This window comes from Chiloscyllium punctatum, chromosome 48 (assembly GCF_047496795.1).
Source record: "Chiloscyllium punctatum isolate Juve2018m chromosome 48, sChiPun1.3, whole genome shotgun sequence".
NCBI lineage: Eukaryota > Metazoa > Chordata > Chondrichthyes > Orectolobiformes > Hemiscylliidae > Chiloscyllium > Chiloscyllium punctatum.
Window position 1 is genome coordinate 20333141 of NC_092786.1, and position 14184 is coordinate 20347324.

The 14184-nt window shown below is 38.7% G+C and overlaps 1 protein-coding gene and 1 long non-coding RNA gene across 3 annotated transcripts in view; one reads left to right on the forward strand and one right to left on the reverse strand.

The window, feature by feature from the left end:
* The window catches only part of LOC140468768 (uncharacterized), a 104055-nt gene extending 100902 nt beyond the window's left edge, over positions 1-3153 (reverse strand). The window contains exon 1 of the long non-coding RNA XR_011955825.1: positions 2712-3153. This is a non-coding gene — a long non-coding RNA (uncharacterized lncRNA). The remainder of the gene's footprint in view (positions 1-2711) is intronic.
* The window catches only part of efl1 (elongation factor like GTPase 1), a 265863-nt gene extending 252118 nt beyond the window's left edge, over positions 1-13745 (forward strand). For both annotated transcript variants that reach the window (XM_072564794.1, XM_072564795.1), the window contains one exon: positions 11751-13745. In XM_072564794.1, coding sequence (XP_072420895.1) covers positions 11751-11939 — 189 coding nt within the window. In that variant the 3' untranslated portion in view covers positions 11940-13745. The remainder of the gene's footprint in view (positions 1-11750) is intronic.
* The last annotated feature ends 439 nt before the right edge of the window (positions 13746-14184 follow it).

The following is a 14184-nucleotide window of genomic DNA, read 5'->3' on the forward strand; positions in this document are numbered from 1 at the left end:
CTATCACCACCCTATTCCTTTTTCATCCTTTGAAATTTGCCAACCTATCTACTCTTCTATTTCTCTCAGACTGTGAGGGAACCTGCGGTACACTTTCAGCAATGTGATTGCTCCTTTTTGGTTATTAATTTCTACCCATGTGGCTTAATTTGAGGGGCCTTCTAAGATATCATACCTCCTTACTGCTATAATTGATTCCCTGATCAATATTATGACACCCCCTCCTCTTTCACCTCCTTCCCCCCCTCTCGTGAATTAAATAGAGTTGAATTTATTGTCACATGTATCAAGGCACAAAGAAAAGCTTTGTCTTGCGAGCAATACAGGCAGATCACAGAGTTAAGTAGTGTAGATAAATAAATAATAGATAAACAGCAGCAAAAAGAAAGCCACAAGTACAGGCAAGTGTTAAGAGTTTGTGAGTCCATTCAGTATTCTAACAACAGTAGGGTAGAAATTGTTACAAAACCGGCTGGTGCGTGTGTTCAGGCTTCTGTACCTTCTCCCCGATGGTAGAGTTTGTAGAAAAATATTGCCAGGGTGGGATAGATCTTTGAGAATGCTTGACAGCAGGTCTGGTAGATGGATTCTATAGATGGGAGGTTGGCCTTTGTGATTGTCCAGGCAAAGTTCACCACTCTATACAACCATCTCAGATCTTGAATGGTACAGTTGCCACACCAAGTAGTGATAAATCCAGTCAGAATGCTCTCGATGGTGCACCTATTAAAGTTGGCAAGGGTATTCGCCGTCATACCAAATTTCCTCAGCTGCCTGAGGAAGAAGAGACGTTGGGCCTTTGTAACCAGTGCGTCCACATGAAGAATCCAAGAAAGCTTGTTGCTGATGACCACTCCCAGGAGCTTGACGCTCTACTCATTCCACTTCTGTGCTGTTAGTGTGTAGGGGGGCATGAGTAACATCCTGCTGAAAGTCAGTAACAAGTTCCTTGGTTTTGACGGCATTGAGAGCCATGTTGTTCTCAGCACCATTTTTCCAGGTCTTCCACCTCCCGTCTGTAGTCTATTTCGTCGCCATCTGAGATTCGACTGACTATGGTGGTGTCATGAGTGAACTTGTAAGTGAGACATGCTGCATGAGCCTTCTTAGGCACAGGGATGATGTTGGCCCTCTTGAAACAGGCAGGGACAGTGGCCTGCTGCAGTGAGAGGTTGAAGATGTCCGGGAAGACCTCTGCCAGTTGATCTGCACATGCTCTGAGTGCACTGCCTGAAAAGCCTATATCCTAGAATATTGAGCTGCCAAGCCAGTCCTTCTCTCGGCCATGTCTTAGTGATAGCAATGACATTACGCTCCCATGTGTTAATTTGTGCCATCAACTCATCTGTCTTGTTCATCACTCTTTGCATGAAAATAAATACCATCTAATGTTGGCAAACTTCTTTGTGCCTTAACTGGCCTACACTGTTTATAGCTTCCTGACTCCCTTGTTATTTATTTTAATTTTAACCATTCATCTTCTCCCACTGAACCTTCTATATGGATACCACCCATCAACCTCACCAAGTTAGCTTCAACCCTCCCCAACAGCAGTAGCAAACCTTCATAGAAAGATGAGAGAAAGTGAGGATTGTAGATGCTGGGGAGTCAGAGTCGAAAAGTGTGGTGCTGGAAAACCACAGCAGGTCAGGCAGCATCTGAGGAGCAGGAAAATTGACGTTTTGGGCATGAGCCCTTCCTGATCAAGGGTTTATACCTGAACCATTGACTCTTCTGCTCCCTGGATGCTGCTTGACCTGCTGTGGTTTTCCAATGCCACACTTTTTGAATTTTCACAGAAAGATGCTGACCCAACTTCTGGTCTTTAATCTACTTCCTAGTTCCAGAAATTCTGCTTTAGGATGTCATCCTTTTTTCTACCTATGTCATTGGTATCAGTATGTACCACGATCTTTGTCTGTTTGCCCCCAGCTGCAGCTGACACACTTCCTGCACGCATGGTTACCAAGACAGCTGAAACTTCCATGATTTGCCGTACAGCACAGCGGGAGTATATCACTGATATGAGCTCTGCTACCATGACTTTCTTGAGTCTTTTCATTGCTCACTTTTTTTAAAAAAATCATTCTTATGTTAGAATGCTATTAATTTAATTCCCTGACACTAACTATACTTCTCTTACTCTACTTTCTCATGCTAATTTGTTATAAAACGGTAAAGTCCTTATGGTCCTATCAGACCATAGGACTGCTCTCTCATTAGAGAGAGACGACTGAGGCTGACCATACCTCAGGTGAGGGGAGAAGTTGAGAAGGAGAGTCTTTCATGGTAACCACAGCCAGTGTAGGAATTGAACCCGTGCTGTTGTTGATACTCTGCAAACCAGCTGTCCAGTCAACTGAGCTAGCTGACCCCCAAGTATTCTGCTATTTTGGCTCTGATTTTCACTTATTCTGTTATTTCTCTTTAAAAGAAAGTACACTTTTTAAAAATTCTGAATCAGTCAGCACGACCACTTTGCTGCGATGACATTGTTTGACTTGTTTTCCCATTCAGCAGAGCCCTGAAGCTGTACTGTTAAACTAGGATTCCCCTCCCGCTGCTCAGCTGAAGATAAAGAATATAGTTGTACAAATTATCAGCAACCAAAAAAGACCTTACAAACTATGAACCAAAACTAAAACAAAACTGTCCTCATCCCCGTGCACTGAATTCCCACGGTGCTCTAAATTCCCAAAACACACACTCACCGGGCTGTCTTTCGGGGCGTGTTCTCTCCCAAACGCTTGGGTGAAGCTTATTCAGCGTTCACATGTAGATGTCCCACATGTCATTTTAAATTCTGATGTTCATTTTCTTTTTAAAAAAACCAACAGGGCACATAGTGTCTCACGTAAGCTTCTTGCTGGATGTGGTTTTTCTCTCAATCTTGAATTAAAGCAACCCATAAAGCCCTTGCCAGTAATGGATGCTAAGAAAAGATATGACATTATATTTCATGTAATTCAATCTCTTGAATAATGGCTTTTCCTTGAAAAACTTCCATCACACAAAATAGTTTTCCGAACATATGGACATCACTGGCTGGCTTCTTATTACAGTGTAAAGTGAGTTCTGCAATTTCCACTAAGGTCAGCATTAAAAAGAATGCATTTGAGGGCAGCTCGAGTTTTACCAAATTGCTAACCTCGCTCAGCTTCATGTTCAGACACAGCAGTATAGCCATTCCCATTTGTTGTAGCTGTGAACTAAATATGTCCTTGAGGCAGATGGAGCTGTAATGACTGAAATAAAAGACAGAATGTTGAAAGTACACAGCAGATCTGATGGGAGAATCTAAAAAGTTATCCTGTCTATTTCTTTACATGTAGTGCTGGAGTTGCTGTCATCTCCTGGCTTTGCTTTCAGTTATAAAGTGGTGATTCATAAGTGTTTTAAGTTTAGTTCACCCAAAAATCTTGTAGTAGTTACATTGCCATTCTACATGCACATGATTAAGCAGTAGCTGCAAGTTAACTTATATATAAAATAAATACTGTAGAAATGATACATTAAAGCTGCTGAACTTTGTTAAAGCTAGTAATTACAGAAGTATCACACATTGGGCAAAACAAAATGATGATACTAAAAGATATTGCTCCGGTAATTCCAAAGTCTAGATAAGTTTCCACTAGTTCATATCTTGAGGCTCCTACCCAGGAAATTGCAGGGTAGTACTAATCAAAAGGTACAGGAGAACTTTAAGTAAAATTTGATCAGATTCACAAATCAAGTTTTGGAATTTCTGGGCTCTGGTGTTTGGAGTGTGATTGTATTTGAAGCATAGAATTTTATGGCTCATAAGGAGGCTGTTCAGTCTATCTTGTCTGGTGGCTCTGTGCTAGCAATTCAAACCTAATCCCACTGGCCCATCCTCTCCCCTTTGCAACTCCCCACTCTACTTAAAACCTTGATCTAAAGTTCCTTTAGGATGTGATGCTTCCCACCTTCTCCAGTTCGTGTGAGAAGCCCTCCAAAAGTATTGGGGAATAAGAAATCTTATTCCTCCAAACCTTTCAACTCACTCGATAACAGCAGAATACTTTCTCAACAACATATTTTATTTCCATCATGTCAATGTTATCCTAAATTATTCCAAAGTGCTTCACCGGTGCAGTATAATATAAAATATGGTACCAAGCCACATACAGTGATATTAGGTCAGATAACTAAAGGCTTTGTCAAAGAGAAAAGTCTTATGGAGTGCCTTAAAGGAAGAAAGAGGTGAAGAGGCACAGAAATCAGAAGGATATTCCAAGAGCTGGGGCTAGGCTACTGATGGCAGGGTCACCAATGGAGAGCCAATCGGGATGGTCAAAAGGCTGGAATTAGAAGAGCATAAATATCTCTGAAGCTTGTGGGCTGAGTGGAAGCTACGATTAAGAAGTGAAAACGTAGAGAAGTTTCAAGACAAGGATAAGAATTTTATAATTCAAAATATCACTCTCCTGGGATCCATTGTAAATCAGTTGGAAATAGATGGATGGAACATGAAGCAAATTGAATCATGGGTGGCAGAATTTTGGAGGGCTTCAGATTTATGGAGAGCAGCCAAGAGTGGGTTGGAGCACTCAAGTCTGGAGATATCAAAGACATACGTCAAAACCAGAAACTCCACTTCAGTATTTCCAAACGAGATGATAACTTCTGACCTTAATAATTTTATTTAATACTCCTTTGTTATTTTATGATAATTAAGTGGCTATTCTCAGCCGAGTAATCCGGATACATAGTATAAATGAATACAAAGCTCTTGAGAATTGAATTTGTAAATAAATATGGGAATAAGAAGCGGTTACACATGACAGTAATGTTTTCAAATTGTTGTAAGGATCCAAATGTTTCACTCGTTTTTTTTTAAGGAGCTAAAACTCAACTTCATCTGATCTTGTTTGTATCTCTCCTACCTGCACCAATACACTTGGCTCTTGACTCTTACCTGAAGTGACCAGACAGTCGAACTGCTTTTGAAGGACAGTAAAAGCCAGCCTTGCTAACAGTACCATCACCAATAGTAATAAATCTGATTGGGTGTTTGTGGCTGTAACTGAGATCTAATTTGATTGTTGAAAGGCTGCTAAATTTTCACTTTTATAGATAAGATGCAACTGTAGTTGGTCATTGGCATGTTGCCCACAGCAATAAATCTCAAACCATTGAAAATCCAAACTTCCAAAGCAATTTAAGTTGAGATTGTTTTGCCTTTATCATCAACGTGAAAAATAAAATTAATTAACTCTGTGTCCTACAATTGTGTACTCCATAACTGCCTGAAGAAGGAGCAGCCCACCGAAAGCTAGTGCATCAAATTAAACCTGTTGGACTACACCTGGTGTTAACTTTGTACATCCCAGTCCAACACTGGCATCTCCAAAAAATTGATTATGGTATGATTTACAACAGTTGTATACTGATCATTACTTTCTACAGGAAGTTACTAAACAACAATATCTAATTATTTGAATCCAGCAACATAAACAGTGTAGCAAAGTAAGAACTTGGGTCTTAGAATGTTGAATTTTCAAATGATTGAAACTAAGCAAATTTGATTTGATTGAATGAGATGATGCAAAGCCTAAGCCAAATTTAGCTGGTTGATCCAGGGTATTCAAATTGGAGACTTCCAGGTGCAAGGAGATTTAGAATCTGGGTTTAACTTGTTGCATTTGTCATTACTGTGTAATTTTTTTTACAGTTAGGAAATTTTATGGCAGATTGGCGTGTAGAGTTGGTTGAAGTTGTCTGCAGAGCAGGTTAAGGAATTGGAAGGTGCCAAGCTGAGGAGTTGTTGTGCCTCCTTTGGCAGGATGGTATAATTGCAGCATGACATGTTCACATAAACTGCTTTCATTATCAATGTCAACATAGAAATTTCTAATCAAAAGATTTAACACAGAAGTGTGATAATATAACCACTGATGTAATAGATCCAATCAAATTTTAAATCAAAATGTAAAAATATTATTTTGTCAAAGATAAGGAAATGGCAAGTAGTTGTAGTAATTTGTGCATTACTTTAGGCCTGCTGTAATATTTTATCTCCATCAGTGCAACTGAAGCACCATCTGGGGCATATGACTGAGGGTTCACACTGAAACCATAAAGCAAAATAGAAAAAATTCAGAACTTTTTAATCACTGATAACGTAAACTTACTTAGAATAATGAGTGGTCAAGTCACGGAGTGACTGAAATAAACCTCAATCATGCATGTAAACTCAATGGGATAATCACATCATAAATAGTATTTGTTGCATTTGTTCAGTAAATCCATGTGAGGATTGAGGACCAAACCTTATTAAAGCAGTACACCTCGTTAGATCCATGACATGTTCTAGGACTTGGCCATATGGACTAGGAAGGTTTGATTCCTGACTATGGTTAGCTTGCTGACTTCAACCAAAACAGTAGATGGGATGCTACTAGCTATCAATAAATTTGAGCTAAATCAACTAGGTTCTTACTACAGTACTGGTCGCTCACTATTGACCCCTGCTGAATAATGTACGTTTCATGGACGATGTCTAAACACAGGTTGTTTGAGTGTGATTAGATTAGATTACTGATAGTGTGGAAACAGGCCCTTTGGCCCAACAAGTCCACACCGACCCGCCGAAGCGCACCCACCCAGACCGGTTCCCCTGCATTTACCCCTGCACCTAACACTACGAGCAATTTTAGCGTGGCCAATTCACCTAACCTGAGCATCTTTGGACTGTGGGAGGAAACCGGAGCACCCGGAGGAAACCCACGCAGACACGGAGAAAATGTGCAAACTCCACACAGTCAGTCACCTGAGGCGGGAATTGAACCTGGGTCTCTGGCTCTGTGAGGCAGCAGTGCTAACCACTGTGCCACCATGCCACCCACTCCCATAGCTACTTTGCTAACCAAAACATTAACCCCGCTCTGTCATGAAGATTGGGCAACATGAGCAATATGCTGAGGTTCGCAGGCAACCAGATCCGGCACCTTCAGGAGAGGAGAAATGAAGAGAGACCAAAACAACAGCTGAACAATTGCATGGAAATAATTCATCTTGGAGAGCAGGGCCCTTGACTGGCAGGATAAATGCTTTTTTTTTTCAGTCTTGCTATGCTTTCACAATTCAGTATTGCTAAGCAGAAGCAGATGTACAGTAACATATGCCCCTCCGGCACTGCCCTGAGTTCTCTGAGCAGAAAAGGGTTTTGTTTTACAGTGAATCTTGCCTTTGGTTTCACTGCCATCTGTGTTCTCTAAATTAGGCATCTCACTAGCTTACATTCCCAACCAGGTGTAAGGGCTTGCCTGTGCTGGTACAGTAATTATGATTTTTGACTGCTGCGTGAATGTTGGGTCATGCTGTTCGCAGCATAAATCCAAAGTGGCATTCCAGTCCAGTGGCTTGAAGGCTAAAGTTAAGAAAAGAAAAGTAATCTTGTCATAATTGTCTCCTGCAAAAGCGGTTTTATGTTCTACAGAAGTCATTGAGATTTCCTGTCAGTGTGGTTAACTTCTTTTCTTAGTTGTTGAAGGGAATACTTCTATCAAAGGATTTAGCGAACAAAGCAGCTTGTGTTTAACTTTGCAAAGCTCATTTAATGTACTTTTTCTTTCTACCCTCAAATTATGAAATTGAAAAATCTGAGAAATGTTGATATTCCAAGTAAATTCTGGTGTATATTTTGTATCTTTGTCAGCACAGTTAGGGACCAGCCCTGTAATTGATGGCGGGTGTTACTAGCACAGATGGGTTATAGCTGTGAAGAAAAACTGAGAAGTTACAATCTTTTTGTAACTGGGACTGAATGAGTTAAAAGATGATCTGATTATTTATTAGAAATTCACCGCACCAAAGTAAGCCATTCAACTGAGTGTGACTCTAAGCCAGTATTCATGATCTACCTAAGGCTCCCTTCACCTTACTTCAACTAACCATCTTCGCATATCCTGCTATTTCCTTCTCTCAAAGTGGTGGCAAGTGGGACTAGATTAGGTTAAGATATCTAATTGGCATTAATGAGTTGGACCAAAGGGTCTGTTTCCATTCTGTACATCTCTATGACTCTATGAACCATACCGCTGTCTGAATAAAGACATTTCTGTTAAATTGTTTATTGTATTAATGACTGTCTTATATTTCTTGGCCTTAGTTTTGGATTTGTCCATGAGTGGAAAATGATGGATTAGCTTCTTTGGTCAGCCCACCAGTGACGAAGACTACAGTTTAAGATGATGACAAGAATTTTGGTTGCATTTAGAAAAAGTAATGATTTTCACCTAGATGAGTGACCTGTGTAATTCTCTGTTGTCTGCATTAATGCAGAGTCCATGAATTATTTTAAAAGAGAATTAGATGATTATATTAAAACCTTACCATGATCGGACAGCAAACAGAAATGTCAGAGCTAGTTTCTTTACTCAGAGAGTAGTAAGCGTATGGAATGCTTTGCCTACAACAGTAGTAGATTTGCCAACTTTAAGTACATTTAAGTCGTCATTGGACAAGCATATGGACGTATATGGAATAGTGTAGGTTAGATGGGCTTCAGATTGGTACAACCTCGAGGGCCGAAGGGCCTGTACTGCGCTGTAATGTTCTGTGTAACATTTGGTGTGGGGGGGCACCCAAGTGTGACACTGATTAAAACATATAAAATTCTAATGGGACTGGACAGATGAGATGCTGGGAGGATGTTTTCCCTGTTGGGGAGTCTAGAACCTAAGTCACAGTCTTTGGATATGAGGTAGACCATTTAGAACTAATATGAGGAAAGATGTCTTCCTTCAAAGGGTAGTGAATCTCTACTACAGAAGGCTGTGAAGGCTGAACATATTCAACAAAGAGATTGGTTTTTTTAGGTATTAAAGGCATCAAGGGATAGGGTGAAGAAAGTGGGAATTTGGCATAGAGATGGAGGATCAGCCATGATTGTGTCGAGTGGTAGAACAGGCTTGAAGGGCCAAATGGCCTACTACATCGCCTTGTTTCAGTGTTTCTATGATTACATGGAGAAAATCGCTATTGCAGACGTGATAGGTTGCTTGACTAAAAACGTAGTAAATCCTTCTCTAAATCAAAATGTAGTTCTATTTCCTACCCAGTCCAAACTGTTTGGTATCTGTGCCAGGACCAATAAAATCTATCAAACATCTTTATTGCTCGTACGCTGAGTGCTCGGGAGGGATTCTCACTTTTGATGCGCCTTCACAAAAACAGTTTAAAAAGGATTACAATAAATCACAACAAGCCATTCTTACCCCTGTATTTTATCTTTTAAACAAAAAGCATTGATGATATGAGATAGTTTGAAGGAATTGATCATTACTGATTGAATAAATGGACAGAGGCATCAGTCCAACACATGCTGAAGCCCCTAGAGTCCAGAGCAATATCTGATATTAATTTTGTCTCTCTCACTCAATCAATTGATCCTCCAAATTTTCTTGTTGACATTGGGCTTTGTGTTGAAATAATATTGTTATAATTTATTCACTGAATAGAAATGGGATTTAGCAAAAGTAGTCTCCAGCTCTCTCCACACCTCCACCCCCAGGGACTGTAACTCTCACTTAAGGAGAAGTACTGAAGATTATTATATCACTTTAAAATAAATTGTTTATTTTAAAGATTTAATGTTCAACTTAAAATGAGAAGTTTCAGGCAAATGTGTTAATTTGTTTTCCTGGAGCATAGTTTCAAGATTTACATAGCCCTGATAAGGAAGAAGGGTGGTGGGAATAAATACCTTGTTCAGAAACAGCTGGATATTGAATTAATTATTATCTTTTGAAATAACAAAAAGACATGAAAACCAACAATTATATAAAGAACAAAACTTGCCACTGAAGAGAATGTGAGAAAGATGAAAATATGAAACACAAGTTTCAAAGCAAGAGCCAGTGCAGACAACCAGGGGCCAAGTAGCTTCCTCTAGTGCTGTAGCAGTTCTGTGCAGTTACTCAAAGACATGTCTAACCTTTTAAGTACATTTTCCTCAGTTCGTAGTTCACCACTGTAGATGAATAATCAAAGTAACTGGTGCAAACCCACCCAAAACCTATAGGAAATTACGTATGTTTTGTTTAAATTAATTTAAGTATCACACCTTTGCTCTGGCATGATATTTTATGCAACTTTGGGAGAATTGATTTCTGCACGAGTTAATTGTGAGTCTTGCGACCAGGCTTCGCCCACTGTTTTCCCAATTTTTGTTCACATGATCCACATCGAAAGGTTGGCTTCCAGAAAATATGGCTTGGAATATTTTATATTTATTGCACTTGATGGTTCCAATTATTTGAGGCATTCAGTGCTTTGTACTTGACCTTAATCCATTGATTCGCTAACAGAACTGCGGCCACACCTTTAACAATCCTGTCCAGTGCAGGAGACAGGCTGCAGTTTCTCCATACTGATTTTACTCCTCTTGCTGTATTGATAAGGAGCACTTAGACGTTCAGTCAGGCTTCAATTACCCAGTTCAGTTGAGAGACTTGATCTTGACCCTAATTCCTACCACTTTATAACATAACATTCTAAACTTCGTAACCTAAATTGTTTCCTCCCACTTAGCAAGTAGGTGATAGCAAAGTAACAAAATTATCAAGACACAATTCCCCCCCACACACACACACCTTGAGTTATTTTTATTATTTTATCTGAATAAAGTTCAGCAAAGATTATGCACTAACACACCAAGCAAAAATCTAGCTTGGTTCAATATGGGAGAGTTTGCTTCCTCATCTTAAAATCTAAAAATGTTAGCTAACAATTGTTCAAGTAAATAGGAAACTTACTCAAGGATGATCTGTGACCTTAAGTTCTTTCCTAAGATCTGACCATGATCCAGGCATAGGAACTAACCATCTTCAAGTTTCTTTAAACTATGTTTGTGTTCTGAAATTGAGAAGATACCTAAGATACTAACATCCTGCATTTATATAGAGCCTTTAACATATCCAGTTGCTTCACAGGATTAATTAAACAAAGGTAGGACACTGAACCACTTGAGGGCATATGAAGCAGATGTCCAAATACTTATAAAAGAGGTGAGTTTTATGGGAAATCTTAAAGACAAAATGCAAAATGCTGAAGCAGAAAGGTACGAAGGAGATAATCCAGAGCATAATGTCTAAGCAACTGAATATATGGCCACCTAAGGTGGAGCAATTAAAATGGGGATGAACAAGAAGGCAGAGTTTGAGAAGTATAGTTATCTCAGTGGTTGTGGGCTGGAGGATGTTTCAGAAAGAGACATGATGAGCGATTTGAGAACAAGAATGTGAATTTTAAAATTAAGATATTGTTTAATCAGGAGCCAGTGTTGACCAGAAAGCATGGGAGTGATAACTGAATGGGCCTTGCTTCAAATTAAGACCAGGGCAAGTTAAATAATACAAAGTGAAAAAATGGCATCAGTTGCAAGATCAGAGACTGGAGTATCTGAAGGGATGAATGTCTTCCCTCTCTGCTGATGTGAGTTTGGTATTTTGATCCAGTGGAGTACTTTCCCAGATTGAGCCACAGGTTGGAAGTATGTCTAGGTCTCAGGAAGTGTCCAGGACCTGAAACATTAACTCTGTTTTCTTTCCACAGATGTTTCCTGACCTGCTGAGTTTCTCCATCAGTTTTTGTTTCAGATCTTCTGTGTCTGCAGTTCTTGATTTTATTCCTCAGGGCTTAGCTTTTAGTTCCCTCTTCCCCATCCCAAGAATTTTATTAAGTTCAACTCCTTTGTAACTGTTGCTGTCTCTTTTTTCATATAGGTAATTCAGAGCGACCCCTACTGGGTTCCGACAACAGAAGAAGAGTACTTGCATTTTGGAGAGAAGGCTGATACAGTAAACCAGGCAAACAAATACATGAATACCGTGCGCAAACGGAAAGGGCTGTATGTAGAGGAAAAGATTGTTGAGCATGCTGAGAAGCAGAGAACCCTCAGCAAAAATAAATAACTGCTTCAGAATATAAACTTTTCCAAGAATGCTTATTTATGTATGAATAATGCGCAAAGGGTTAAAGATAAAATCAAAAACTTGATTGTTGGTTAAATATCTCAGCTACCTTAAATTGATTACCTTCAAACATCAATCAGCCCTTCTCTATTCTAATTCCTTGCACATATTGAATACAAAATATCATCAGCCAAAGTCGAAGACCAATTAAAACACAATATTTATATGGTAGACTTTTTAATGAATGAAAATATATCACAGTTACTTGAGACTGAAATGGCTGTGAGAAATGAACTCAGGCATTTGTGTGGTGTGAAGTTTGGAGTAATTTGTATCAAAATGTTGATCTGCTGTTTTGGATTATTTATAACAAACTGAAGAATTTAAAACAAGAGCCAATCATAATCCTGTCTAACTCAAGATTGAGATTTTCACTTACAAGTGCACCCTATGGCCCAGGCTCGGAATGAATTCTAATTTTTATTCCAAATATTAATTAATGCATATCTCAAAATAACATTGTGGAAGAAACAGAACAAGTGGTTTTCCTGTACTGTACTACGATGAGTTTTTATTGGTGGTGAGGTTGACATGCTGTTGAGCACGAAGTGTTGTTCTAAATCTCCATTAGATTTAGTTGCTCACAAAAAGATTTTAACCCCATTTCTAGATGGTTTCACCTGCTGTCAGTATTGCAGTCTTGTAATATGTTGTTATATTTTTAGCTCTTCCTAGTGATGTTAATGATTTTGGTTGTAGCGAGTGAGGGAAAATGAAAAGTTACCTCAAAAGAAATGAGTTGTTATAGAACATTACCCCAAATCAAAAAAAGCCCCATTTTTGGATCGTATTTGGTTCAAATCTAAAATTGTTTCCTCGCATTGTCTTGCCTTATTCCAAAGCATATGCTGACAGAAGAAAGCAATCAACTTTTATGAGGGTACAGATTGGTTTCACTTCATTTGTTCAGGATCACCTGGCAGTTAAACAGTCCACTGCTGACGATGAATTGTTTTGCACAACAATAATTTGGATTATTCAAAATGAGTAATGCAGATAATACACAAAATTGGTAATGTTAATTAAAAGCTCTCAAAACATTTGAATTAAAGATAGATGCTAATTTCCTCCATACCAAATCAAATGACTGTAGATTCAGTAATCCAGAATTAAAACAAAATGCTGGAAACACTCGGGAAGTCTGGCAGCATCTGTAGAGAAAGAAGCAGAATTAATATTTCAAGTTAGTGACTGTTTATCAGAGCAGACCAGGAAAATTGGCGCCTTTTTTCTCTCCACTAATGCTGGCAGACATTTCATACATTTCCAGCAATTTTTGCAATGATCTCCTGTCTGCTACCCATTGACAGCCATGTAACACTAGCTCTAATCAATTATTTGTAATGCTGAAAACTGTTTCAGTTCCTGATGCATTGTGAAATCTAATTAAACATTGATCCTGTGAGTGAAATGCTACATAAGGTCACACTTTAAAGCTACCGTTTGTACTTAAGAGCTTTTGCATGTCTTTCGATCAGTGATCTGGTAAAATGCAACTAGCCTTCAGCATCCCTATGCAATTTTCACTTACTGAATCAGGTTTATTACCCCCTTGACAATTGATGGGTCTGCAACATGGGGAGGAGGAATACAAGTCATAGGAAGCACATCATTCATTAATTTTTAAATATCCAAAATGCATTTGCATTAAAAGAACCAAAAAGGCTGTGAATGCAGGAGTTAAACAGACAAGTCTTTAATTTTGTTTGTGAAATGCTGCATTAATAAAGTTATATTTTATATCAATCATGTGCATCAAAATCTCTTCTAAACATCTTACATCTGTATTTATTTCCTGGCTACAAGACATACTTCCTGTACCACATTTTTCTGTCTCACAAGTTGTCAGCTTTTTGCATTGTAAATCCTATGTCTATATTTATAATGGAAATTATGTAAACTCAGAATTACACCATACGTCCAATTATTCTAAATAATTTACACCTCCCAGAATTGAAATACTTCCTACTGGAGATTTTTGTCTCAAGAAAACATTTCTTCGTCTTTTTATTTTGTTTGTGACACTTATTAGAATTTCATTTCTTTCTCAAGTGCTTCTTAAGGATTCAAAATAGTATGAGTTTTATCTTTTCAGAGATCAGTTTTCCGTTATAACACAGTGTATTCTAGGCATAGATCTCAATGACTATGCTGATTATATCTAAACAGCTGCAACAACATTCAA